Source organism: Chiloscyllium punctatum, chromosome 36, assembly GCF_047496795.1.
Source record: "Chiloscyllium punctatum isolate Juve2018m chromosome 36, sChiPun1.3, whole genome shotgun sequence".
Classification (NCBI taxonomy): domain Eukaryota; kingdom Metazoa; phylum Chordata; class Chondrichthyes; order Orectolobiformes; family Hemiscylliidae; genus Chiloscyllium; species Chiloscyllium punctatum.
Window position 1 is genome coordinate 41,206,350 of NC_092774.1, and position 27,122 is coordinate 41,233,471.

The 27,122-nt window shown below is 46.4% G+C and overlaps 2 protein-coding genes across 2 annotated transcripts in view; both read left to right on the top strand.

Annotated features, from left to right (window-relative positions):
* Window positions 1–12,932: 12,932 nt before the first annotated feature.
* Window positions 12,933–26,769, top strand: LOC140460968 (uncharacterized). Its single transcript, XM_072555721.1, has 2 exons — window positions 12,933–13,027; window positions 23,649–26,769. Exon 2 carries the CDS (start codon window positions 24,034–24,036, stop codon window positions 25,039–25,041), a length of 1,008 nt encoding a protein of 335 aa, XP_072411822.1. The 5' UTR covers window positions 12,933–13,027; window positions 23,649–24,033; the 3' UTR covers window positions 25,042–26,769.
* Window positions 12,969–27,122, top strand: part of LOC140460964 (uncharacterized) — a 384,505-nt gene continuing 370,351 nt past the window's right edge. The window contains exon 1 of the mRNA XM_072555709.1: window positions 12,969–13,027. The gene's annotated coding sequence lies outside the window, so the exon portion shown is untranslated. The remainder of the gene's footprint in view (window positions 13,028–27,122) is intronic.

A 27,122-nucleotide genomic window follows, 5' to 3' on the forward strand; every position in this document is an offset into this window, starting at 1 on the left:
ATATCACACGACAGCAGTGGAGGTCTTTGACATCAGGCTCGAAGGTGCCTGCCGCGTGCCAGACAAAAACCTGAAGTGTTCTGTGCAACCAGCTCCCCAGGCGGCAGCAGAGTGGCGCAGCGGGAGCGTGCTGGGCCCATAACCCAGAGGTCGATGGATCGAAACCATCCTCTGCTATCGTTCGCTGTCACCTTGATCTGCTTTCTTCAGCAAGCGGCCTTTGCATCTACTTGCCAATGTTCAAATCGATCCACTCCATTCAGACGGCATGGGCTTTTATAGGTCTCAGTGGTATTCTGTTCTTGGTCGGTTTCCTCTGAACTGAATCGCAAAACCGGTTCTCTACGATGCTAATGAGCTGGTAAAGTTGAAACTCAGACATCCTCCCCCACTATTAGGACGGATACCACCGATTGTGAATAACCTCAGAGAGAGAGAGAGAGACAAGTGACAGACAGTCGCCGTGGAATCCATGGGCTGAATGGCTTCTGTCTGCGCGAGAATGATGCTACGTGTTGCTGAGGGAGCAAAAATGGTTCATTTTTAACCGTCCCTTCCGTGTTGGACTGCCTGCAGTCCCTCAGCTCAGGGCCGTGGGGATGACTCTCAGTGAGTGAAGGTTTCACGCGGATTCTCTTCATCTGGGACACTTGGGGCTCAGATGTTAACTGCTGCGCGGTCGCAGCAAAGAAAGCGATGCCCACTTTGCAATAGACTTTCCGTAAGATTGCTGCGTGAAGACGATTTCTGAACACCATGCAGGCTGCACAACAATGTCAATTTACCTGGGCGAAGAGTCCTCGGTGTTCATTTCTCTCTGTCCTGCCAGCACAGCATCTTTCTGTCTCTCCGATAACAGACCTTTGGAGAAAGTTCACAATCAAAGTTGTTCATGTTCCCCGCATTAATGTAACTGACACCTCTCACCCCAAGAGTTTCAGAGAGAGAGAGAGAGAGAAAGAGGGAGAGAGAGCAGAAGAGCGAATGGACTCTTACCCTCCCCCAACCCTTCATTCCCCCACCCCCTCCCCCCAGAACAACGTGCAAGTAGAAATAAAATGGTTTAATTATCCGCCAGTGGAGATAGTCCAGTTCCTGGGGATGAGACAAACATCAGCCCCCCCCGGGGACAGAATGACAAGCAGATGTTCTGGAAAGGCTTTGCTGCTTGCAATTCTTGCAGCAATGTGGAATGTACTTCCCACTGAGCAAGTTTCAGCTGGCTCAGAGTCGCCAATGTTCATTGCTGTGTTTGCCGCCAGCTCAGAGAAAGAACAATATGAAGGACGTAGGAGTGAATAAAGATCCTCGTGAGAGGGCGAATACCTGTTAATGGAGACTGTTAGTGGCTAACAATAGGTCGTGTGTCATAGCAGACGAGGTGATAAACAGGAGTCTTTCGTGTGGTAGGGGTCAAGGACATGGGGGAGTTCAGGCCCTATAGTTATAGAACTCGATATTGAAGACCGGAGGGCTGGAAGGGCTCCAAGTGGAAAATGAGATGTTGTTCTTTCATCTGGAGCTAGAACACTGCTGCAAGCCGGAGACAGGGATGTTGGCCAGGGAACAGGGTGATGTGTTAAAGTGGCAGGCAACCGCAAGGTCAGGGCCTTTAGTTTCTGCGGGCAGAAGCGGGATGTTCTGCGAAGCAGTCACCCAGTTTATGCTTCATGCTACGTTGGGGAAACGACACTGTGAGCAGAGAATGCGGTGGAATGAAATAGCAGCAGGGAGACTGGATGAGAAGCAGCTGTTCGGGAAAGTCTTTGCCGCTTGCAATTCTGAGAGCAATCTCAAATGTATTTCATACTGAACATGTCTCAGGTCGCTCAAGAGGTCTGGGGCATTACCTGCGCGCGTGCTTTCTGGCTCGTTGGTCTAGGCGTATGATTCTCGCTTAGGGTCTGTTCCTGCGCTGATTTGCGAGAGGTCCCGGGTTCAAATCCCGGACGAGCCCGTGTTTTTTTTTTAACTTGACTTGTGCAAAACTGCCTGATTAACTTTCTCAAAAAGCACCTTCGAGAAACCAGCGTGGGCTGCCTGGAGTACGAATGAGGCAGAAAACAGAGAAATGAAATGGTTGGAGATCGTGTTCAACAAGCTACTTGGATGCTGCCTGAACTGCTGTGCTCTTCCAGCACCACTAATCCAGAATCTGGTTTCCAGCATCTGCAGTCATTGTTTTTACCATAGTGCTCAACAGGTTGACGTGAGTGGTGCGGTGTTTGAGGAATGTCAGCAATCAAGGTAGATTGGCAAATTGGGACAGCTCTCCTCGGAGAACCGAACTTTTCCAAGTCATGAGGGACCTAGAAACAGGAAATAATGTTGTGAAAATGCTCCCACGCCTGAAAGGATCCATAACGATTCGGCAGAATTTTAAGTCACGAGGAAAAGAAGTAAAAGTGACATTAGGAAGAACGTTTTCGTACAGGGAGTGGTGAGGGTCAGTAAGTCCCTGTCTGACATTGACAAAGAGGAAGATTCAATGGACCCAAAAGGGAATTCGGTGGTCACGTTCAGATGTACAGATTTACGCTGAGAAGGCGAGAGAATGAAACGAATAGAAACACACGTTTACTTAAGTGCATTACCAGCAGAGGGAAGGTGGGCCGCATGGCCGCCGTCTGCGCTGTGACACATGTTGTGATTCAGTGTGAAATCACAGTTCGACCGACAGAATGTGGGAATTTAGAAAAAAGTTTATATTGACACAGCCTCCATACGTCTGCGAAACAGCATATCACACGACACCAGTGGAGGTCTTTGACATCAGGCTCGAAGGTGCCTGCCGCGTGCCAGACAAAAACCTGAAGTGTTCTGTGCAACCAGCTCCCCAGGCGGCAGCAGAGTGGCGCAGCGGGAGCGTGCTGGGCCCATAACCCAGAGGTCGATGGATCGAAACCATCCTCTGCTATCGTACACTGTCACCTTGATCTGCTTTCTTCAGCAAGCTGCCTTTGCATCTACTTGCCGATGTTCATATCGATCCACTCCATTCAGACGGCATGGGCTTTTAGAGGTCTCAGTGGTATTCTGTTCTTGGTCGGTTTCCTCTGAACTCAATCGCAAAACCGGTTCTCTACGATGCTAATGAGCTGGTAAAGTTGAAACTCAGACATCGTCCCCCACTATTAGGACGGATACCACCGATTGTGAATAACCTGAGAGAGGGAGAGAGACAAGTGACAGACAGTCGCCGTGGAATCCATGGGCTGAATGGCTTCTGTCTGCGCGAGAATGATGCTACGTGTTGCTGAGGGAGCAAAAATGGTTCATTTTTAACCGTCCCTTCCGTGTTGGACTGCCTGCAGTCCCTCAGCTCAGGGCCGTGGGGATGACTCTCAGTGAGTGAAGGTTTCACGCGGATTCTCTTCATCTGGGACACTTGGGGCTCAGATGTTAACTGCTGCGCGGTCGCAGCAAAGAAAGCGATGCCCACTTTGCAATAGACTTTCCGTAAGATTGCTGCGTGAAGACGATTTCTGAACACCATGCAGGCTGCACAACAATGTCAATTTATCTGGGCGAAGAGTCCTCGGTGTTCATTTCTCTCTGTCCTGCCAGCACAGCATCTTTCTGTCTCTCCGATAACAGACCTTTGGAGAAAGTTCACAATCAAAGTTGTTCATGTTCCCCGCATTAATGTAACTGACACCTCTCACCCCAAGAGTTTCAGAGAGAGAGAGAGAGAGAAAGAGGGAGAGAGAGCAGAAGAGCGAATGGACTCTTACCCTCCCCCAACCCTTCATTCCCCCACCCCCTCCCCCCAGAACAACGTGCAAGTAGAAATAAAATGGTTTAATTATCCGCCAGTGGAGATAGTCCAGTTCCTGGGGATGAGACAAACATCAGCCCCCCCCGGGGACAGAATGACAAGCAGATGTTCTGGAAAGGCTTTGCTGCTTGCAATTCTTGCAGCAATGTGGAATGTACTTCCCACTGAGCAAGTTTCAGCTGGCTCAGAGTCGCCAATGTTCATTGCTGTGTTTGCCGCCAGCTCAGAGAAAGAACAATATGAAGGACGTAGGAGTGAATAAAGATCCTCGTGAGAGGGCGAATACCTGTTAATGGAGACTGTTAGTGGCTAACAATAGGTCGTGTGTCATAGCAGACGAGGTGATAAACAGGAGTCTTTCGTGTGGTAGGGGTCAAGGACATGGGGGAGTTCAGGCCCTATAGTTATAGAACTCGATATTGAAGACCGGAGGGCTGGAAGGGCTCCAAGTGGAAAATGAGATGTTGTTCTTTCATCTGGAGCTAGAACACTGCTGCAAGCCGGAGACAGGGATGTTGGCCAGGGAACAGGGTGATGTGTTAAAGTGGCAGGCAACCGCAAGGTCAGGGCCTTTAGTTTCTGCGGGCAGAAGCGGGATGTTCTGCGAAGCAGTCACCCAGTTTATGCTTCATGCTACGTTGGGGAAACGACACTGTGAGCAGAGAATGCGGTGGAATGAAATAGCAGCAGGGAGACTGGATGAGAAGCAGCTGTTCGGGAAAGTCTTTGCCGCTTGCAATTCTGAGAGCAATCTCAAATGTATTTCATACTGAACATGTCTCAGGTCGCTCAAGAGGTCTGGGGCATTACCTGCGTGCGTGCTTTCTGGCTCGTTGGTCTAGGCGTATGATTCTCGCTTAGGGTCTGTTCCTGCGCTGATTTGCGAGAGGTCCCGGGTTCAAATCCCGGACGAGCCCGTGTTCTTTTTTTAACTTGACTTGTGCAAAACTGCCTGATTAACTTTCTCAAAAAGCACCTTCGAGAAACCAGCGTGGGCTGCCTGGAGTACGAATGAGGCAGAAAACAGAGAAATGAAATGGTTGGAGATCGTGTTCAACAAGCTACTTGGATGCTGCCTGAACTGCTGTGCTCTTCCAGCACCACTAATCCAGAATCTGGTTTCCAGCATCTGCAGTCATTGTTTTTACCATAGTGCTCAACAGGTTGACGTGAGTGGTGCGGTGTTTGAGGAATGTCAGCAATCAAGGTAGATTGGCAAATTGGGACAGCTCTCCTCGGAGAACCGAACTTTTCCAAGTCATGAGGGACCTAGAAACAGGAAATAATGTTGTGAAAATGCTCCCACGCCTGAAAGGATCCATAACGATTCGGCAGAATTTTAAGTCACGAGGAAAAGAAGTAAAAGTGACATTAGGAAGAACGTTTTCGTACAGGGAGTGGTGAGGGTCAGTAAGTCCCTGTCTGACATTGACAAAGAGGAAGATTCAATGGACCCAAAAGGGAATTCGGTGGTCACGTTCAGATGTACAGATTTACGCTGAGAAGGCGAGAGAATGAAACGAATAGAAACACACGTTTACTTAAGTGCATTACCAGCAGAGGGAAGGTGGGCCGCATGGCCGCCGTCTGCGCTGTGACACATGTTGCGATTCAGTGTGAAATCACAGTTCGACCGACCGAATGTGGGAATTTAGAAAAAAGTTTATATTGACACAGCCTCCATACGTCTGCGAAACAGCATATCACACGACAGCAGTGGAGGTCTTTGACATCAGGCTCGAAGGTGCCTGCCGCGTGCCAGACAAAAACCTGAAGTGTTCTGTGCAACCAGCTCCCCAGGCGGCAGCAGAGTGGCGCAGCGGGAGCGTGCTGGGCCCATAACCCAGAGGTCGATGGATCAAAGTCATCCTCTGCTATCGTTCACTGCCTTTGCATCTCCTTGCCGAGTGTCCAAATGGCATGTCCGCATCGATCCACTCCGTTCAAGCGGCTTGGTTTTAGAGGTCTCAGTGGTATTCTGTTCTTGGTCGGTTTCCTCTGAACTGAATCGCAAAACCAATTCTCTGCGATGCTAATGAGCTGGTAAAGTTGTAAACCCATGCCTTGCGGTTTCGGCCATTCCCTGCAGTAATTCGCCACCCTGGTTCAGACGTGAATGACAAGCATGTCCGAAACCGCATCACGACTCAGACATCGTCCCCCACTATGAGGACGGATACCACCGATTGGGAATAACCTCAGAGAGAGAGAGAGAGATAAGTGATAGACAATCGCCGTGGAATCGATGGGCTGAACGGCTTCTGTCTGCACGAGAATGATGCTACGTGGTTATGCCGTCCCACTGCCTGGCTCTGGGACCGGAGGGCTGTAAGGTCTCCAAGTGGAAAATGAGGTGTTATTGTTTCATCTGGAGCTGGAACACTGCTTCAAGCCTGAGACGGAGATGTTGGCCAGGGAACAGGGTGGTGTGTTAAAGTAGCAGGCAACCGCAAGTTCAGGGCCTTTTTAGTGAAAATGACACCTCTCACCCAAGGGATTCCGAGAGAGGGAGACAGCAGAAGTGCAAAAGTGCTAGATCACTTTTCCACATAAGCATCTTCGTTAAACGAGATCAGATTGCCAGAAGTAGGGGATGGGGCTGAGCTACCATTGCAGCGAACACAGCGAAGGGCAACACTTGTTCAAAAATAGAACAAGTCTTGCAGATTGTTCGCCCACACAATCCGAGTCTGAATGAATTCTCCAGCTGCGTTATTGCTCAAATCTGAGAGTGAAATTTCAGGAAGCGGGGAATTGAAGTGATTGGAGACAGCGCTGAACAGGTTGTCGTGAATTGTGCCGTGTATGAGGAATGTCAATAATGAAGGCAGATTGGAAAGTTGGGACAGTTCTCCTTGGAGAACAGAAGTTTGAAATCTGGCCCAGTTGACGTTTTCCAAGACATGAAGGGTCCAGACAGAGAAAATAATACAATGAAAATGGTACCACGCCTGAAAGGATCGCTAACAATTAGGCAGAGTCTTGAGCAAAGCAAGTAAAAATGACATTATGAAGAACGTTTTCGTGCAGAGAGTGGTTAGGGTCAGATTTACACAGTTGCACTGTCACCCTTGTAGAGCTCTGAGTTGTCTTGTCCTCTTCTGTCGCTGTGTTCTGATCTCAAGTGTGAAACCTCTTCCCTCAGATGGTAATGAACTGGTGAAGTAGAAACACATGACTTGCTGTTTTTGTCCATTTCCTGCAGACGCCCTTGTAACAAAATACTTTCTGCAGGATTGCTGTGTCATTTCAAATTCTGAACACCAAACAGGAATTTGTTGCAATGTGGGGTTGAAGTGTTTTAAGTAAAGTGTTCTGAGCAGGAAGCCTAGTGAAGGGTTAGGTGGGTTTTTGTTTTAAACTGCTCATTTCTTTCAGCCCCCAACAATGTACTTCCAATGCTGTTCGAAGGAGCGGTGAATCAGTAACTGGTATCATCAGAAGTCTTACGATTTTCAGTACTGCAGGTATTGCATTGTTGTATCAGCATTGTAAAGGTCACTGGCAGCAGCGGGAGGTGTGGGTTCTATTCACTGGAAGCGATGAAGCAGTTAGATAACACATATATGAGAGGGCAGAGTGGGACTTGTCTTTCAATTTGCAGAAGTTGGGAGGTTGTGGGAGCTGTGGTTCTGGGCAAACACAACTGCAGTAAATCATAGAAGCCCTACAGTGTGGAAGGAGGCTATTCAACCCATCAAGTCCACAATGACCCATCGAACAGCATGCCACCCAGACCCACCCTATCTCGTCGTTTCTGCTGGTGGGTTAGACCAGGTAAAAGAATTAGGGGTAGGTTTAAGGCAGAGGAGGAGGGACTACGTTTCCTGGAGAGTGGTGAATCTGTAGAATTCTTTGCCCAATGAAGCAATAGAAGCAGGCATATTCAAGACACAGTTCGATGGGATTTTGGATGGTAGGTGAATTTAGGGTAGTCAGGATAATGCAGGTAAGAGGAGCTGAGATGATGGATAGATCAGCCATGACCTTAAAGAATGGCGGAGTAGGTTCGATGGGCCAAATGGCCTCTTTCTGCACTGCAGGGATTTTATGATTGCTTCGTATGGTGTATATCTGATATTCACTGTTGTACACGCTGCATGGCTATGATTTTTCACCTTCTAATATAGTAATGGAATTACATCCTGTATTTCTTGTATTCATTTTTATTTAACAGGTCAGCAGGAAGTCTTTCAGCAACTTTACTGGCTTTCTTTCCTGAAGCAGCCTTGACATTTCATTTTCATATCCTTGATTCAGCTCCATTTCCAGCACCTTTGTAGGAAGGTTGTTCCAGGTCATTGTCACCTCAATGAAGTTTTCCTCTTTATATACCTAATGCTACCTTGCTGAATGAGGGCTTTCAGGTTTCTGTGTCATGGATAATATATGATCAGCAGGTATCTGGCAATCTAAGGAATTGTCACCGATGTCATGTTCATTTGACTGTACTGACCGTGACTTATTTTGTGATTTCTTTTGCAGGAAGACATGGGGAAAGAAATCTGAAACCAAAAGATACATCAGCTTCTGAGAGAGCCACTTGATTCATTGGGACTTGAATATCAGCAGCCATTCCCGTCGAGAAGAAATGTTTGCTTTTGTCTGCTTGGACACTGGTGTGGCAGGAAGAATACTGATACACCCGAATGAGGGAGATTCAGTGCAGTGACTGTGTAAAGTACAGTACTTCACACCAGTTACTCAGCTTGGAGGATCAAAGAGACCGTTCACTTGCTCTCTGTGCGGGAAGGGCTTCACCCGCTCCTCCCACCTGCAGAGACATCAGTGAGTTCACCTACCATCGCAGGGGGATTGAAGGAGCTTCAGCCGAGTGCCGTTATCGACTGCATTAATAACCCAGTTCTGGGGACTCCCGGGTTTGAATCTCACCAAAGCAGATGGCGGATTTGGAGTTCAGTCAGAAATCTGGAGTTCAGAATCTCATTATGAAACCATTTTCGGGGAACAAACTCACCAATCTGATTCACTCATGCTTTAGGGGAGGAAACTGCCCTTGTGGGAAAGGATTCACTCAGTCGTCCCAGCTGCATCCTTTCCCTGGTCTGACCGATATGTGACTCCAGACCCACAGCAGTGTGGTTGACTCTTGACAGCCCATCTGCAAATGTGCGGGGAGAATCTTACTTGGATACAGACTATGGGTTGCAATTGCTGAGTGAAGCAATACTTCCTCCAGGCTAAGGCTGCACCAAGGATCGAATTACAAAGGGACAACTCAGCTGACCAATAGTGAAGAAAGTGAAATGCAGGGGAGTGTGTGTGTGTGTGTTTAAAAAAAAGCTACTTTTTGTGCACCTTTTTGCTGGGATGATCTGAAGCTGCAACAAAGTTCGGTCCCAACAAAAGTTACCTGAACCTACCGTCGGACTCTCACTTTACCAAGCATGCACACATGCAAACACACACTCTCGCAGCCAGACTCAAGTGTATGCACACAGTCACTCACTCTCATGCATGCACACATAGATAAGACTATGGGGTGAATTTGCATTTTCAGAATTATGTTTGAAGATACATTCTATTTTGCTCAAAGTGAGAGTGCGCAGGATAAGTCTGTGAGAGGATGTGTGTGTGGGTGAGAGTGTGGGTGGGTACATGTGTGTGCATCTGAGAGAGCGTGTATATCTGAGAGAGTGCCTGCGTGAGTATGTGAGAATGTATGGCTGTGTGTGAGAGACAGAGAGACAGAATGTGTACAGTGTAGTGGGGTCACCTGTAATGTAACATGAACCCAAGGTCCTGGTGGAGCCATCCTCATGGATTCCAAACTTGGCTATCACACTGTGCTCAGCCACTAGAAATGATTAAGCAGTTACACAATAGACACGGGAGAGGGCAGGGTGAGACTTGTCTTTCGATTTACAAAAGATGGAAGGCTCTGGATGATGTGATCTCGGGCAAACACAACTTGGAGGACCTTCGGCTCAGAGAGGTGGAGCTGGAATCCAGGTTGCTGACACGGTGGGAGGGCAAGGAGGAAAGTTAATCAGATGCTTTTTATTCCGGGAGATGGTCTTTCCCACCGGACAGAGCCTTCTGATGGAATCAGTGGACAGGGTCAGGAGGGTGCGAGCCCGGGTCAGGCAGGTAAAGGGGATCTGAGAGAAGGCTTCAGGGGAGAGGAGCTAACTGTGGGGTGGTGGGAGTAAGAACAACGTTAGGGAGGGGGAGGTAAGGGACAGAATAGTGACGGGAATTGCCTCTGTTCTCTGCAGTTGGCAGCAGAAGCATAGATGGCATCAGAATCTGATGCCAGGATTCAAGAACCGCTTTGCTCTGGGCTGGAGAAGTGGGAAAGGGAAGTGTAATGGGTGCGGTCCAACAATGTCACAGGACACAGCCTCTGCTGAGGGCGCATGAGAAGTTAAAAGCTGCAAAGACAAAGCAGAACCTCAAAGCACTGGGTGGGATGGTGGCTCAGTGGTTAGCAATGCTGCTTAATAATGCCACGAACCTGGGTTTGATTCCACCCTTGGGTGACTGTCTGTGTGAAGTTTGGCATGTTCTCCCCCTTGTGTCTGTGTTGGTTACCTCTGGGTGTTCTGGCTTCCTCCCACAGTCCAAAGATTTGCACTTTAGGGTGGATCAGCTGTGCTAAAGTGTGCAGGTGAGCTTGCATCTTGGATGACCATGTTTGTTTCGGTTCCTTCATTTGTAAATCCCAGAACATTTTTAAACTTACATTCTCAAGATAGCTTTTAACAATAGGTGTCATCTCAGCTCAGATAATGTACTGAAGGTGAGACATTTAAGTCTGTCTGTGTCCCAATGTTAGGCCAGACTGATTCTATTTCTAAAGTGGGAGATACAGAATCTTAAATGGATTTATACAGTTTTTGAGTAATTCGGAATAAATGGACTTCTGCAAGGAAGTGTACAAACAACTGACCAGGAACACGACAAGCAACTACCAGCTGATCTGACTAAAGAGCACAACCGTGAACTGACAGCATTCATCAAGACTTCTGATCCAATCCTTCCAGAAGCTCAGCATCCACGGACTAGTTGAATCCGTGGATGTGTCAGTACTCTACACCAGCATTCCTCATGACGATGGCATCACGGTAACAGCTTCAGTACTCAATACCAACAACTGCCAATCTCTGAGCACTGTCCTACAACTCATCCGCTTCATTCTCAACCACATTTTCACCTTTGGCAACCAGTTCTTCGTCCAGACACATAGAACAGCCATGGGGACCAAATTTACACCCCAGTATGCCAACATTTTCACGCAGAGGTTCGAACAAGGCTTCTTTTCTGCACAGGACCTCCAACCAACACTATACACCAGATACATTGATGACATTTCTTCCTCTGGACCCATGGTGAGGAGTCACTGAAACAACGATACTGTGATATTAACAAGTTTCATCCCACCATCACACTCGCCACACTCTTTAGTATCTGTCTCATTTTTGAACACATGCAGCTCTATCAAGGATGGATATCTCAGCACTTCTCTGTACCGCAAACTCACGGATATCCTGACAGTGCTACACTTCTCTAGTGAAACATATTAAAACAGCCACCCCCTCTGGACAAGCCCTTCGCATACATAGGATCTGTTCAGGTGAGGAGGAACATGACAGACACTTGGAAGTACACAAGCATTCTCTCATAAGAACGGGGTACAATGTTCAACTCATCAACTGCCAGTTACAATGTCACAGCAAGAAACTGTAATGACTTCCTTTGGGAGACGGACACGAGCTGCGACCAAAATGGTACCATTTGTTGTCCAGTACTTCTCAGGAGCCGAAACACAACGCCATGTTCTTCACAGCCTGCAACACATTATTGATGAGGATGAGCACCTCGCCAAGACCTTCCCCACGCCTCCACTTCTCGCCTTCAAACAACTGCCAAACTTTAAACAGATAATTGTTCTCAGAAAACTGCCTGGCCTTCAGGACAAGATGAAACAACTCTTGTCACGGCAGATGATGAAAGATGTATCAGAGTGTTGACACGATTACCACCATTACACGTGGGGACACCACCCACCATGAGTGCAGCAGGTACTCATGTGACTCAACCAACATTGTTTTATCTCATCCACTGCAGGCAATGATGCCCTGAGTCTTGGTATATTGGCGAGACCGAGCAGAGGCTACAGCAACAGATGAATGGACACTGCACAACAATCACCAGCCAGGAGTGTTCCCTCCCAGTCGGGGAACACTACAGCGGTCCGGGACATTCATCCTTGAACCTTCGGTTGACCATCCTTCAAGGTAGACTGTCTGTCTGTCTCTCTCTGTCTCTCACACACACACAAGCATGCATTTAGACAAATACGTGCTCCTCCAAACCAACACACTCACACAGACTCACTCTCATACACATGCGCTCTCTCAAATGCTCTCTCTCACACACACACCCTCTCACAGACTTGTCCCCCATTTCACTCTCTCACACACACATGATCACTCAGTTTCTCCTGCACACACTCACACACATAAAAGTTTGTGGGTTGAATTTGTACTTGCAGAATCGCATTGTATTTTGCTCAAAAACTCAGACACGTAAGATTCTGTAATACCACGATAGAAATATAATCCGTCTGACGTAACATTGGGACACAGACAGACTTTAACTTAACTTCAGTGCATTATCTGATTGAGATGACACCTATTGTTAAAAGCTATTTTGAGAACGTAACTTTTGAAAAGTTCTGGAATTTACATGTGAAGGAATCAAAACTAACATGGTCATTCTAAAAGATGGTAGAGGTCAGCTAAAGTTGTTTGATATTCCATTCCATGACACTGCAATCCTGTTGCTATAAAGTCTGTGTGTTATGATTCGGCTCCACAACCAACCGATGAAGAAGCAGCGCTTCGAAAACTAGTGATTCCAAATAAACCTGTTGGGCAACAACGTGGCATTGTGTGATTTTTAACTTTGAAAATCTGTCAGTAATGCCAACATTTCCATACTGCGCATGCTACTGGGTGTCAGTAACGCACTGCGCATGTGTCACGGTGTCAGCAAAGTACGACACATGCTCACGCAACAAGCGGAAACGCTCCGTGACCTTGTTTTGATGTACCAATGAGAAGCTCTGGAGGACCGGATGGAGACTGGTCCTCCTGCCAATCAAAGCAAACCCATGCGGAAGTAGGACCATGAATTTCTGAAGTTGATGCTGCTGCTCCTCTCTCTCTGAATGAAGATTGAGCTTCACGCCAGACTGCAACTTCCTTCCTCTGTCCAACATCTGTGAGTACAACACTCTTTTCTCAACCACTTTTCTATTCTGGGGTTGAGCTGTTGACTTGCAGGAACTGAAGGGAAACGGAGTGAATCCAGGGAGAGGACAGACTCTGGGAAAGTTAGTCCAGGTCTTTTTTCAATGGCAAATCCAGGAGAATTGACATTTCAGGCTCGAGCCTTTCATCAGTAATGATGTGTGGATGAACAAAGGGGTCTCTGCGTCCTTCTAATCCAGTCAGTGCAAATTGTCAGACAGGTGAAGCAAGTAGTGAGCAAGGCAAGTGGTATATTAGCCAGAGGAATTGAGTTCAGAAGTGGGGACGTCTTCCTGCAGTTTGGGCGTAAATGAGTATATCCAAGGTTGAGTTCATCTGATTTTTGAACAACAAAGAAGTGATGGTTATGGGGGAAGGCAAGACCAATACAGATCAGTTATAGAAACAGACCCTTCACCCCAACTAGTCCATGCTGACTATGTTCTCAAACTAAACTGGACCCACCTGCCTGTGTTTAACCTATATCCCTTTGAACCTTACATATTGGAGTCCTAGAGATGTACAGCACTGAAACAGACCCTTCGGTCCAATTTGTCCATGCCTACCAGTTATCCTAATCTAGTCTATTTGCCAGCCCTGGGCCCATATCCCTCGAACCCCTTCTATTATAGACCAATCCAAATGCCTTTTAAATTCTGTAATTATACCAGTCTCCACCACTTCCTCTGGCTGGTCATTTCATACATGCACTACTCTATGTGAAAAGGGTCCCCTTAATGCTCTTTTATGTCTCTCCCAGTTCGCCCAAAACCTTTAGTTCTGCACTCCCCCACCCCAGGAGAAGACTTTGTCTATTTACCCTATCCATGCCTCTCATGATTTTATAAACCTCAGCCTCAGCCTCCGACGCTCCAGGGAAAACAGCCCCAGCCTATTCAGCCTTTCCCGAGAGCTAATTTTTTCAAATCTGGCAACATGCTGGTAAATCTTTTCTGAACCCTTTCAAGTTTCACACCGTCCTTCTGATGGGCAGGAGACCAGAGTTGCACGCAATATTCCAAATGTGGCCTCACCAATGTCCTGTAGAGCTGCAACATCACCTACCTCCCAACTCCTTTACTCAGTGCTGTAACCGATAAATGAAAGCATACCAAATGCTGCCTTCACTATCATATCTACCTGGGACTCTACCTTCAAGGAACTATGAACCTGCACTCCAAGGTCTCTTTGTTCAGCAACACTCTCCAGAACCTTACCATAAAGTGTATATGTCCTGCTTTGATTTGTTTTTCCAAAATCCAGCACTTCACACTTAATTTAAATTAAACTTCATCATTCATGTACTAATCCAAATGTCTTTTAAATGTTCTAACTGTATCTGCATCCACCCCTTTGTCTGGAAATTCATTCCACACGCAAACCACTCTCGGGGGGGGGGGCTGGGAATGGCGACGGCGACCGTCATGTCCTTTTAAAATCTTTCTCCTCTCTCTCTTTCAAAATTAGCTCTGTAGTCTTGAACCCCCAGCCTAGAGAGAGGAATTTGGCCGTTCACCTCATCTATACCCCTCACGATTTTATAATCCTCCTCTGCTCCAGTGGATAAAATTCCAGTTTATTAACCTGAATGTAGGTATATTCATCCGAGGAGCTGCCTGACCTGCTGTGCTTTTCCAGCACCACTCTAATCTAGACTCTGGTTCCAGCATCTGAAGTCCTTGTTTTTACCTTTTACGTCGGTATACTCATATCAACTTATGATCTGTTCTATGCTGGCGCAAGCTCGACAGGCTCAATGGCCTATTCCGGCTCCCAATTTGCACACTCCTAGTCCAGGACAGCAAGAGACCATAAAACACAGGAGCAGAAATTCGGCCTCTCAGCCCATCAGGGTTGCTCCACTATTACGTTCTGGCTGATAAGTCTCAATCTCATTCTCCCACTTTCTCCCTGTAACCCTCGATCCCCTTGATACTCAAGAACCTATCTATCTCTATCTTAAATCTACTCAGTGACCTGGCCTCCACAGCCTTCTGTAGCAATGAATTCCACATATTCACCACTCACCGGCTGAAAATGTTTTGCCTTATCTTTGTTCTAAAAGATATTCCTTTTACTCTGATGCTGTGCCCTCAGGTCCTAGACTCTCCTACCAATAGGAACATATTCCCCATGTGCACTCTGTCCAGGCCATTCAGAATTCTGTCTGCTTGAATTAGATCTCACCCCTCCCCGAGTGTGGGCCTGTTAATCAGCATGAACCACACCCTTCAGGATGAGTTACAGCAGGAATTAGGTTCTGCAAAGTCAGAATGGAGGAAGTGTGTGTGGGATGGAGATTATCAGCTTTTGGGGGATGAGAGAGGAAACGAAGTTCAATATAAATTAGAATTGATCGGATGGGCTGATGGGCCCAGGAGTGGCAAAATGAGTTAATTTAGATAAATGTGAGGTGTTACGTTTTGTAAGGCAAATCAGGGCACGACTTACATAGTTAATGGGGAGTGTTGCGAAACAAAGTGTCCTTGCAGGTTCATAATTCCTTGAAAGTGGAATTGCAGAGAGACAGGATTGTGAAAAACGCATTTGGTACACTTTCCTTTATTGGTCAGAGCATTGAGTACAGGGGTTGGGAGGTCATGTTAGGCCACTTTTGGAAAACTGTGTGCAATTCCAGTTGCCCTCCTCTGGAAGAATGTTGTGAAACTTAAAAGGGTTCAGAAAAGATTTACAAAGATATAGGCAGAGTTGGAGGGTTTGAGCGATAGGAAAATGCTGAATACGCCAGGGATAATTTCCCTGGAGCATTGGAGGCTGATGGGTGACCTTACAAAAGTTTATAAGGGGTATAGATAGGTTGGATAGCCAAAATCTTTTCCCCATGGTAGGCGACTCCAAACCTAGAGGGCATAGGTTTCACCGTGAAAGGGGAAAGATTTAAAATGGACCTGAGGGGCAACTTTTTCACACAGAGGGATGTGCATGTTTGGAATTAGCTGCCAGAGGATGTGGTGGAGGCTGCTACAATTACAACATTTAAAAGGCATCTGGATGGGTAAATGAATAAGAAGGATTTAGAGGGATACAGGCCAAATGCTGGCAAATGGGATTAGATGAGTTTAGGATATCTGGTCGGCATGGATGAGTTGGACCGAAGGCTGTGTTTCTGTACTGTATGACTTTAATCATCTTGCATGAAAGCAGAAGTGTTGTAAGACTGGACTTTCAGACCAGCTTTCAAAGATGTTTTGCCTTTACTGGAAGCAGAAGAAGTGGCAATGAAGTATTTCATTGGTGAGACAGCAACTGAGTACGTGAGTACATCTAGGATTTTGGTGGATAGTGGGAATTCATTGCACTGTGGGGGTGAAGTGCTTTAAGGCTTCCCAGCAGGAAGGACAGTGTGCTGATTGGGGTGCCCAGTGAAGGGTTAGGTGGATTTTTGAGTTAAACTGCTCATTTCGGCCAGCCTCCAACATTGTATTTCCAATGCTGTCCATCAGAAGGAGCTGTGTATAAGTGGTATTGTTAGAAGCCTTTGGGTTTTCAGTACTGCAGGAATGGTATTGTTTCATCAGCATTGTAAAGGTTACTGGCAGCAGCGGGAGGTGTGGGCTGTGTTCACTAGAAACGATTAAGCGTTTAGATAACATACGTACGAGAGGGCAGGGTGGGATTTGTCTTTCGATTTGCAGAAGGTGGGAGATTCTGGGAGCTGTGATCTGAGGCAAACAACTGCGGTAAATCATAGAAGCCCTACAGTGTGGAAGAAGGATATTCAGCCCATCAAGTCCATTCTGACCCCTCCGAAGAGCATCCTGCTCATACACCCCTCCCACCCCCACCCCTTAGGGAATCAGGGGTTCGGGATAATGCAAGTAAGAAGAGCTGAGATGATGGATAGATCAGCCACGATCTCAATAAATGGTGAAGCAGGCTCAACAGTACAAATGGCCTACTCCTGCTTCTATTACTACGAAACTATAACCTTGCATTTCCCATTGGCTAACCCACCTAACCTGTACATCCCTGGCCACTATGGGCAATTTAGCAAGGCCAATCCAAATCAAGGCAGGTGAGCAATGTAGTGATGTGGAAAATGAATGTCAGAGAACAATAGAAAGGAACAAGGAGAATAAACGTACCAGCAATTAAAACTGGATTCAAAAGATTACAAACAATAAAACTAAAAGGTCAGTATCTGAATGTGTGCTTGTTATGAAGGAGTAGAGGTACTTACCTTTAAGAGAGTTAAAAAATCGAGCAGAACAAAGTGTTCTAAACAAGATGAGATTGTAATATTTGGTCAACACAAATACAGCAACTGGGTTGCCATGAGGCACAAACTAATTCAAATTTGGCCAATCAGTTTAAATTTTGCCCCAAAATACCAAAGTCCAATCAAGTTTGAATTAAGTAGTTTGATAATATTGACACCAATAAAATGATCCGATGTTTTAGACTATAAAACCAGGCATTTTTGTGAGTTTTAATACTCTGTGTTGGACATAAAGAGTAAAGTTGTTAATTTATACTTTAAATATTTACCTCTGGGATAGTTCTTTGCCTCTCAAACTTTTACATATTACTGCATGGGGTGAATCACTTCTGTGTTGATGGTTTAATTTAGCAGAGGGGGTTACCCCGTGTGTAACAGTGCTGCAACGTAACAAAAGTGAATGAATTGACTGCACACATTGAAGAGAATGATTTTGATCTGGGACTCCTTACAGAGACATGGCTTCAGGATGACAAGGATTGGATCCTAACTATTGAGGGGAGATGTGGCATTCAAGTCGAATGGGAAGCGAGGTAAAGGTAGAGGGTTGACCCTGCTAATCAAAGCACTGATCACAGGGTAGTCTGGAGTCAGCTCGGATTTCAGGTCCTGGTTTCTTTGTCCTCTATTGATCTCCCTGTTCCCACACAGTTGTTGTCCGTTCTCACTCTGCTTCATTTCTGCTGAAGCTTTAACCTCCTTTGACACCTTCCAGAACAATAAATCATTCAGTCAATCAAAGTCCAACCCTCACTCTCCCAGCCTGTCAACCATCCAGACACAGAGTATCATACCAGAAAATATAACAAAAAAGGTGAAAAGTTAGAATTAAATAGGTGCTTGTGTCTGTTCATTGGCAAGTAAACTAGAAATAGGGGTCTGCCAGGATTCTTATAGTGCCCTAAATGAAGAATTGTCTCTCCCTTACATCTAAGTATTAGTACCCAGCTATGATTTATAACAATATTTACATGAACAGAAATAAAGCATCTGTTATGCAATAGACCTAGAGATATACAGTATGAAACTTGACTCTTTTTCTCATGTGTGCGCGCGCACACACACACACACACACACACCAAGGTCTATGAGGTGAATTTGTATTTGCAGATACATTCCATTTTGCTCAAAAAATGCACAATCTGCAGGCAGACAATACATAGAATATTTTATAAATTCCACTTTGGAAATCGAACCAGTCTTACTCAAAAACTGGGATACAGACAGACTCTGGCCTCACACCTTTAATGCATTGTCTGAGCTGAGTTGTCATCTTTTCTCATAAAACCTTAAGTTATCTCGAGTAGGTGTCTTATAAGAATTTCTGGGATTTACATATTAATGACACCAGCAACTCATTCTAAAAGATGAAAGACTTTACAATCCAGATTTCTTCAATGTATCATTTCAGTGGCATGACTCTGTAATGTTTTGCTGTAAACTCAGTGTCTTATGATCTTATACTCCACAACCACCTGATGAAGGAGCAGTGCTCCGAAAGCTAGTGCTTCCAAATAAACCTGTTGGACTGGCGTCATGTGATTTTTATCTTTGCCCAGGTTAGGGTGGATTGGCCCTGCTAAATTACCCATAGTGCTCAGGGTTTTGCAGGTGTGGGAGAGTTGTTAGAAGCGATTTGATTCCACCTTCTCGTGACTGTCTGTGTGAACTTTGGTATGTTCTCCCCCTTCTGTCTGCGCGGGTTACCTCTGGGTGCTCCGGTTTCCTCCCACAGTCAAAGGATCTGCAGTTTCGGATGGATCGGCTGTGCTAAAGTGTCCAGGGATGTGAAGGTTAGAGTGGGTTAGTCATGGGGAACTGCAGGGCTGTAGAGTAAGTTGATGAGTCTGGGTGCGATGCTGTGTGGAAGGTCGGTGTGAATTTGATAGGTGAAATGGCCTGCAGGGATTATATAATTTTCCTGCTTTCGCCATATGTAGATTGAGAAATGTCTGCTCTGAGAGGAGTAGGTTCCAGTTCATGGGACACTGCCCCAGTCCTGGGGAAGGTGGGAATTGTGCTGTCTCTTTCCCCACTCACTGCCCCCATCCATTCTCTCTCGCCCCGCAACTCTCTGCCCCCCATTTTCTCTCTCTCGCCCTCATTGTCTTCCTCCACCCTTTGACCCCCGAGTCTTTCCTTTCCGCCCCCACCACCCTCTGTTCCCCCCAGTCTCTCAATGGCCCCCACACTCTGTCACCCTGTCCATTCTGTATCTCTTCCAACTCCCACTAAACTTTCTCATGCCTCGAGCTCTCTTTGATCGCTGTATCAAGCTCATCTCAGAAGAGAGAGAGAGAATGGTTGGTGATGACACTGCCTGGGAGATAGGGGTGCACGAGAAATGACTGATCTTTCAAATTGAGAATAGATCAAATAATATATTCAGAAACAGCATTAAAGTTTGAACGCATGTTCAATTTTATATTAATACAAAACTGCAGCCATTTTCTCAAACTTGCTTTGAACTCTGTGCAGTTGAGGACAGGCTGTTCGGGGTGAATGAGGCTTTTGCCCGAAATGTCAATTTTCCTGCTCCTTGGATGTTGCCTGACCTGCTGTGCTTTTCCAGCACCATGTTCTTGACTCTAATCTTCAGCATCTGCAGTACTCACTTTCGCCTGTTAGGGGTGAATGGCCGATTCCTAGTCTTGAAAAATTGGTTCTGTTAGAAGGTGCAGAGGTGTATTCTCCCTTCAAGAGAGTTGAAAAGTGAGCAGAACCACCTGACAGAGCACCAAACGTTCTGAACAAGGTAACAATTTAACATTTGGTCGAACAGCTCAGTAGCTGGGTTGCCTGGAGACAGAAACATACTCAATTTTGACCAATTGATTTAAATCTTGCCCCAAAATACTGAATTCCAATCAAGTTTGAATTTAGTATTTTGCGAATATTGGTTAGCACTGCTGCCTCACACCACCATGGTCGATTCCAGCCTTGGGTGACTGTCTGTGTGGAGTTTGCACATTCTCCCTGTGTCTGTTTGGGTTTCCTCTGGGTGCTCCAGTTTCCTCCCACAGTCCAAAGATGTGCAGGTCAGGTGAAGTGGCTACGCTATATTGCCCATACTGTTAGGTGCATTCGTCATCGGGAAATGGGTCTGGGTGGGTTACTGTTTGGGGGGTCGGTGTGGACTGGTTGGGCCAAACGGCCTGGTTCTGCACTGTAGGGAATTTAGTCTAATCTAATATTAACACCAATGAAATGATTTGATGCTTTTGAGTACAAAATCAAAAAATAAAGTTGAACAGTTTCAGGAGAACTGACAAACGACCAACAAATGTAGGCTGCTAGTAAGAACTCTTTGAGAGGTACCTGTCCAGAGAAGGAGTCTACACAGAGAAAAAACATCGACACCGACCTGGAGAGCAAATCTACAGAGGAAGATACAAAGAGAAGATTTAACAGCTGGCTGGTTTTGAAGTTTGAATCTTTCAGTAAATCTTAATCAGGGTTTTTTTATTGGACTGGTATCATACAGGGGAAGGTAGAAGATAGGTTAGAGAAAAGAGTTGTAAATAGTTGTTAATTAATTATTCTCCGTTGGACTTTAATAAATTTGTTAATTTTTACTTTAAATACTGACCTTTGGGAATAGTTTCTTGGTTCTTGAATTTTCACAGAATACTGCATGGATTAAACCTTCTCTATGTTACTGGTTTAAATTAGGTGGGGGAGGTTGCACCCAATGTTTTAAAATTTGGGGGTTTTCGTCTGAGATTTGAACTGGTTTAGACAGATTTGAATAGATTTGGCAGTATGAAAAATCCCGGCAGATTTAAACACTTGCAAGTTAGTGTCCTAGATCGTCAAATAAAACTTTAAATAGTGACTTTTAGAAACAGTTCCTTACCTCTTGAATTAACACATTACCACATGGGGTAAATCTTTTTTAGGTTTAAATTAGTGGGGGGTGCAGTCCGTGTCATAACAGTTCTGACTATGTAGAAATAGAGTAGTGGAGCATGGAAACAAACTGTTTGTTCCGTGCCAATTGGATATCCTAAATTAATCTAGGCCCATTTGCCAGCTCTTGGCCCCTATCCCTCCAAACCTTCCTGTTCATATACCCATCCAGATGCCTTTTGAATATTGTAATTGTACCAGCCTCCACCACTTCCTCTGGGAGCTCATTCAATCCACGCACCACCCGCTCCGTGAAATAGTTGCCCTTTAGGTCCCTTTTAATCCTTTCCCCTCTCACCCTAATATAAATCAATTGCTGCTTTTTCTGAACAGGCTCAGTGGCTGGCACTGCTGCCTTATAGCGCGAGGGACCTGGGTTTGATCCCAGTCTCTGGCAACTGTCTGAGTGGAGTTTGCACCTTCTCTGTGTGGGATTCCTTTGGATGCTCCGGTTTCTTCCCACAATCCAAAGATGTGCAGGTTTGGAGAGGGCACTTCTTGAGGGGAATTAACTTTCACACTTTTTTTCTACTCCTTAGGTCCCTTTTAAATCTTTCCCCTCTCACCTTCAACCTATGCCCTCCAGTTTGGGAGTCCCCTACCCTGAGGAAAAGATGAGTAGTCAAATAAAATGTCGAGTCGCAGGATAAATATACAATGTGGCTCCAGCCTTTCTTGTCTCCGATTGTCATTTGGGCACAAAACCTGTCAGTAACACCAGCAACTTCACAGAGCGTCTTGCGCATGCTCCTTGGTGACAACACACACTGCGCATGTTCGCCGGTGTCAGCAAAACCTGTGCGTGCTCCTGGTTGTCGGCGAAAACTGCGCGTGCTCTTCTTTTGTTGGACCAATAGGAAGCCCTGGAGGACCGGAAGGAGCGTGTAATCAGAGACATCTCTATTGTCTCTGTCTGTCTCTCTCTCAATCTCAATTTATGGAGGGGACAGATTCTGGAAAAGTTGGGCCAGGTCTGTGTCTCAGTTGGCAAACTCATGGAAAATGCAGTACCACGATGTGAAGTGATAGCATTCCCTGTTGGGGGGGGGGGTAAACAGCAGAAAGGAGATGCATTGTTTAAATGGTGATATATTGGGATGTGGAGAAAGGACTGCAAATGTTGGAGATCAAAGTCAAAAAGTGTGGTGCTCGAAAAGCACAGCAGATGAGGCAGCATCCGAGGAGCCGGAGAGTCCGCGTTACAGGTACGAGCCCTTCATCAGGAATGTGTATAAAGGGGCCTCAGCATCCTTCCACACCAGTCAATGCCAGTTGTCACAGGTGCAGCAAGCAATGAGCAAAGCAGGTGTTATATAAGCAAGAGGAATTGAGTCCAGAAGTGGGGATGTCTTCCTGCAGTTATGGGATCATTGAATATATTCAAGGCTGAGTTCATCTGATTTTGGAACAACAAAGAATTGGATGTTTATGGGGAAAGGCAAGAAAATGGTTTTCAGACCATTGCAGAACAGTTACCGAGTCAAACAGCACAGAAACAGTCCCTTCAGTCCAACTACTCCATGCTATGTTCTCAAATTAATCTAATCCCACCTGCCAGTGTTTGGCCTATATCCCTCTGTCACAAAGCTGGTCCTTTTACTAAAAGCTGGTCCTTCTTCTCAAGGATGCTGTGTCCTTGGAGGGGTGGTAAAAAGACCCAGGCTCCGAAGCGACTGGTTTAGTACAGAGATGAAAAACGGTATTGGGAGGCATTTTTGGTTATATGTGAACAGATGAGACTTGAGGCCAAAGCTTTTATGTTTTAGAAGTGACCTGTACAATGAAAGGGGAGTGGTCAGTCCTGAAAGCTGAAGTCTCGTTTGGGTGAGTTAAGCAGTGGTCTATGTGGAGAAAAGCTGCTAACACTGTCTCCTTCTGGCCTTCTAACTTCAACTGTAAGCCTCTGTTTCAGTTTTACTTTGTTTAAGGGGTTTTTGTTTGGTACTGTTGTGTACCAGCATTGCGAAGAGTATTAAGAGTTTCTCCACAGCTTGTACTGTACTTAATAAAGTTTGGTTGTTCACAGAAGTTGGCGTATTGCAGTGTAAGAAGCTCAAGCAAAAGAACTTAACAAAGGAACCTAAGGGATAAGTCTTTCATGCAGAAAGTGGCGTGTTTAAGGAAAGAGCTGTCAGAGGAAGTGGTGGGTGCTGGTACAATTATGACATTAAAAGGCATCTGGATGGGTATACGATTAGGAAGGGTTTAGACGATATGGGCCAAATACTGGCAAATCGGCCGAGATGAGGTTAGGTTATCTAGTTGGCACGGATGAATTAGACTAAAGGGTCTGTTTCTGTGCCTAATATCTCTATCACTCTGGCTTGCCATTAACATTTGCCACATCTAGATGTACAGTTTCTCTCTGGTGTCCGTGTCAATGCCTTGATATCTCACTCTTAACCGGACTGGCAGTGATGACTTTTGTAATCTTTTCTTACAGATTATCTGAAGACAGAAGTTTCAAAGTCAACAGATAAAGGGCTGATGTTCAAAATGTTGATTCTCCTGCTTCTCTGATGCTGCTTGCCGTGCTGCGCTTTTCCAGCGACGCAGTTTTTGACTCTGATTCTCCAGCGTCTCCAGTCCTCACTTTCACGTCAGTGTCTGACAGTTACTCAATCCATCAGGACCACAACAATTTTCAACTATGATTCTGTGAGAAGGAGCAAAGCTTTCTTTTTGGTTCCTGTTTGAGTACGGGGGCACTGGTTGAAAGACCCTATTGTTGCAGCGCACTGAGTGTGGAGCCTGAAACAACTCTACTGCCTGGAAAGAAGAATTCATGGCGGGGTTGTACACGTGTGTGTGCAGGTGAAGCTTCGGCCATGGAGAAACCCGAGGAAACACAACCTGTTGAGAAACCATGGAAGTGTGGCGACTGTGGGAAGGGCTTCCGTGTCCCATCTGTCCTGGCGACTCATCAGTGCAATCACACTGGGAAGAGGCCGTTCTCCAGCCCCGAGCGGGCGAAGGGCTTTACCTGCTCTTGTGTCCTGCTGGCCCACCAGCATATACACACTGGTGAGAGGACGTCTTACTGCTCCATGTGCGGGAAAGGGTTCACTTGGGTGGACAACCTCCAGACCCACCAGCAATTCCACACAGGGGAGAGGCCCTTCAGTTGCCACGAGTGCGGGAAAGCCTTCAGCAATTCTTCCGACCTGCTGAAGCACCGGCGAGTCCACACGGGGGAGAGGCCATTCAGCTGCCCCGAATGCGGGAAGGCCTTCAGCGACTCCTCCAACCTGTTGAGGCACCGGCGGGTCCACACGGGGGAGAGGCCCTTCAGCTGCCCAGAGTGTGGGAAGGCCTTCAGCAATTCCTCCAACCTGCTGGCCCATCAGCAGGTCCACACGGGGGAGAGGCCCTTCAGCTGCCCAGAGTGTGGGAAGGCCTTCAGTAAATCCTCCAACCTGCTGGCCCATCAGCGGGTCCACACGGGGGAGAGGCCCTTCAGCTGCCCAGAATGCGGGAAGGCCTTCAGCAATTCCTCTGACCTGCTGAGACACCGGCGAATCCACACGGGGGAGAGGCCATTCGCTTGCCCTGAGTGTGGTAAGGCCTTCAGCAATTCCTCTGACCTGTTGTCCCACCGGCGGGTCCACACCAGGGAAAGGCCATTCAGCTGCCCCGAGTGTGGGAAGGGGTTCACCCGCTCCTCCAAACTGCTGGCCCACCAATGGGTCCACACCGGGGAGAAGCCGTTTGCCTGCCCCGACTGCGGGCAGAGGTTCACATTGTCCTGCAACTTGCAGAGGCACCAGCGGGGGCACCAGTGCATCCAACAATCAGATTCCACCAGTGATGCTGCAGTGGGTCACCCACAGGGCTGAACCTCCTGTCCATTCTGACAGTGGGTGTAGTGGGTTTTTTTTGTTTTGTGCTGGGCTCACCATCCACCCCCCCCCCTGCAAACCCACCTATGTGGCTCAGGGGTGGCATGATGACTCAGTGGTTAGTACCACTGCCTCACGATGCTGACCTGGGTTCAATTCCACCCTCGGGATGACAGTCTGTGTGTAGCTTTCATGATGCCCCCCCCACATCTGTATGGGTTACCTCTGAGTGATCCGGTTTCCTTCCCCGGTCTAAAGGTGTGCAGGTTAGTTTGGATTGGCCCATCTAAATTGTCCCATAGTGTTCAGGGATGTGTAGGTGTGGTGCATTAGTTGGGGTAAATGTAGAGGAATAGGGATAAGGGAATGGGTCTGGCTGGGTTACTCTGCGAGGGCCAGTGTGAACTTGTTGGGCCAAACGACCTGTTTCCATACTGTAGGGAATCTAATCTTAAAAAAAAGATTTCCTTCAAGCGATACTGATAAAATATGCCGAGTTGGACAAAGTATCCCATCGAGTTTGAGACAAACCCAGGCTTGAAGAAGTCGGAAGTCACATGACACCATGTTACAGTGCAACAAGTTTATTTGAAATCACAAGCTTTAGGAGCATTGCTCTTTCATGAGTGCTGCTCCTTCATCACTTCATCTGGTGCCGTGTGACTTCTGACCTTGTCCTCCCCAATTCAACACCAGCACCTCTGCATCAGAGTTGACGAATGAGATTGGATTTTATTCGGCCTGATTTAGTGAGATGTTCATTTGGAAACTCAAAACTGTCGAACTGACAAAGAGACACGAATCATAGAGTCCCACAGCAGGAGACAGGCCCTTCGGTCCAACATTGTCCATACTGACCAAACTGTCCATCAACACTAAGCCCATTTCCCTGCACTTGGCCCATTTCCTTCCATAACTTTCCTATCCACGTATTTGTCCAAATGCCTTTTAACTGTTGTTAATGTACCCACCTCAACCACTTCCGCTGGCATCTTATTCCATATGTCTACCACTGTCTGCATAAATAAAGTTGCCGCTCACGTTCCCTTTTATTCTTTTTCCTGTAACCTTAAACCGATGCCCTCTAGCCCTCACATCCCCAACCCTGGGGTAAAAGTCTGAGTACATTCACCCTCTCACGATCTCTTCATTTCTCTAAGGGCCTCTCTCAGTCTCTAATGTTCTAAATAAAAATATCTTAGCTTCTCCAACCTCTCCCTTTTACACAGACCCTTGAGTCCTGGCAACATCCTTGTATATGTCTTCAGCACTCTTCCAAGTTGAATAACATATTTGTTATAGACACTGCCCTGACTACATATTTTGTTGGAGAAAGAGGACCAAATATTATCCAAACTGGATAATCTGGCTGATGGGACAGGAAACCACTTCCTTTCTTGAGACAAGTCTCCTGGAGAGAACTGGCTGGCTGACTGATCTACTGACCCTCACAGTGCCCCACTGCCCTCAGTTATCTGGAGGGAGTCCACACATTTGCCTAAGGTGGTGCTTGAAACCTTTATCATCTTTGGGATGGATCCCCATTCATTCCGTGCTATGGAGTCATGCAGCCTGGAAACAGACCCTTCAGACCAACCAGTCCATGATCCCCAACTAAACTAGTGCCACCCATCTGCTCCTGGCCTGTATCCAGTTTGTTAATAGTTTTGTTCATTTGTTCACCGTGATAGTTGGATAAATAAATTGCTGATTGTTGATTTTAAAGTGTTGGGGATTTATTCTTATCAATAGAGCGGGTCACACCACTTTTCATGCTAATTTTACAAATTATTGGGTGACACGCTCCTCTGGGTGTTTCTGTTTGAGAAAGGTGGTGCTGTCAGCCTTCGCTTTATAAGAGTATTGACGTGATGTACTGCTGAATGCAATGGAATCAACGTGAATCCCAGCCTCTCACTGTGGTTGTGGGTGAATCGCCTTAATTTGGCTCTTAACTCAGAAACTGCACACAATTAACTGCTGAAACAATGATTTACACTTTTTTGTATGTAACAACAAAAATAAAACTCCTCAAGTAACCAAGTTCAACCTCACTCACAACTTGGCTAGCTCCCAAT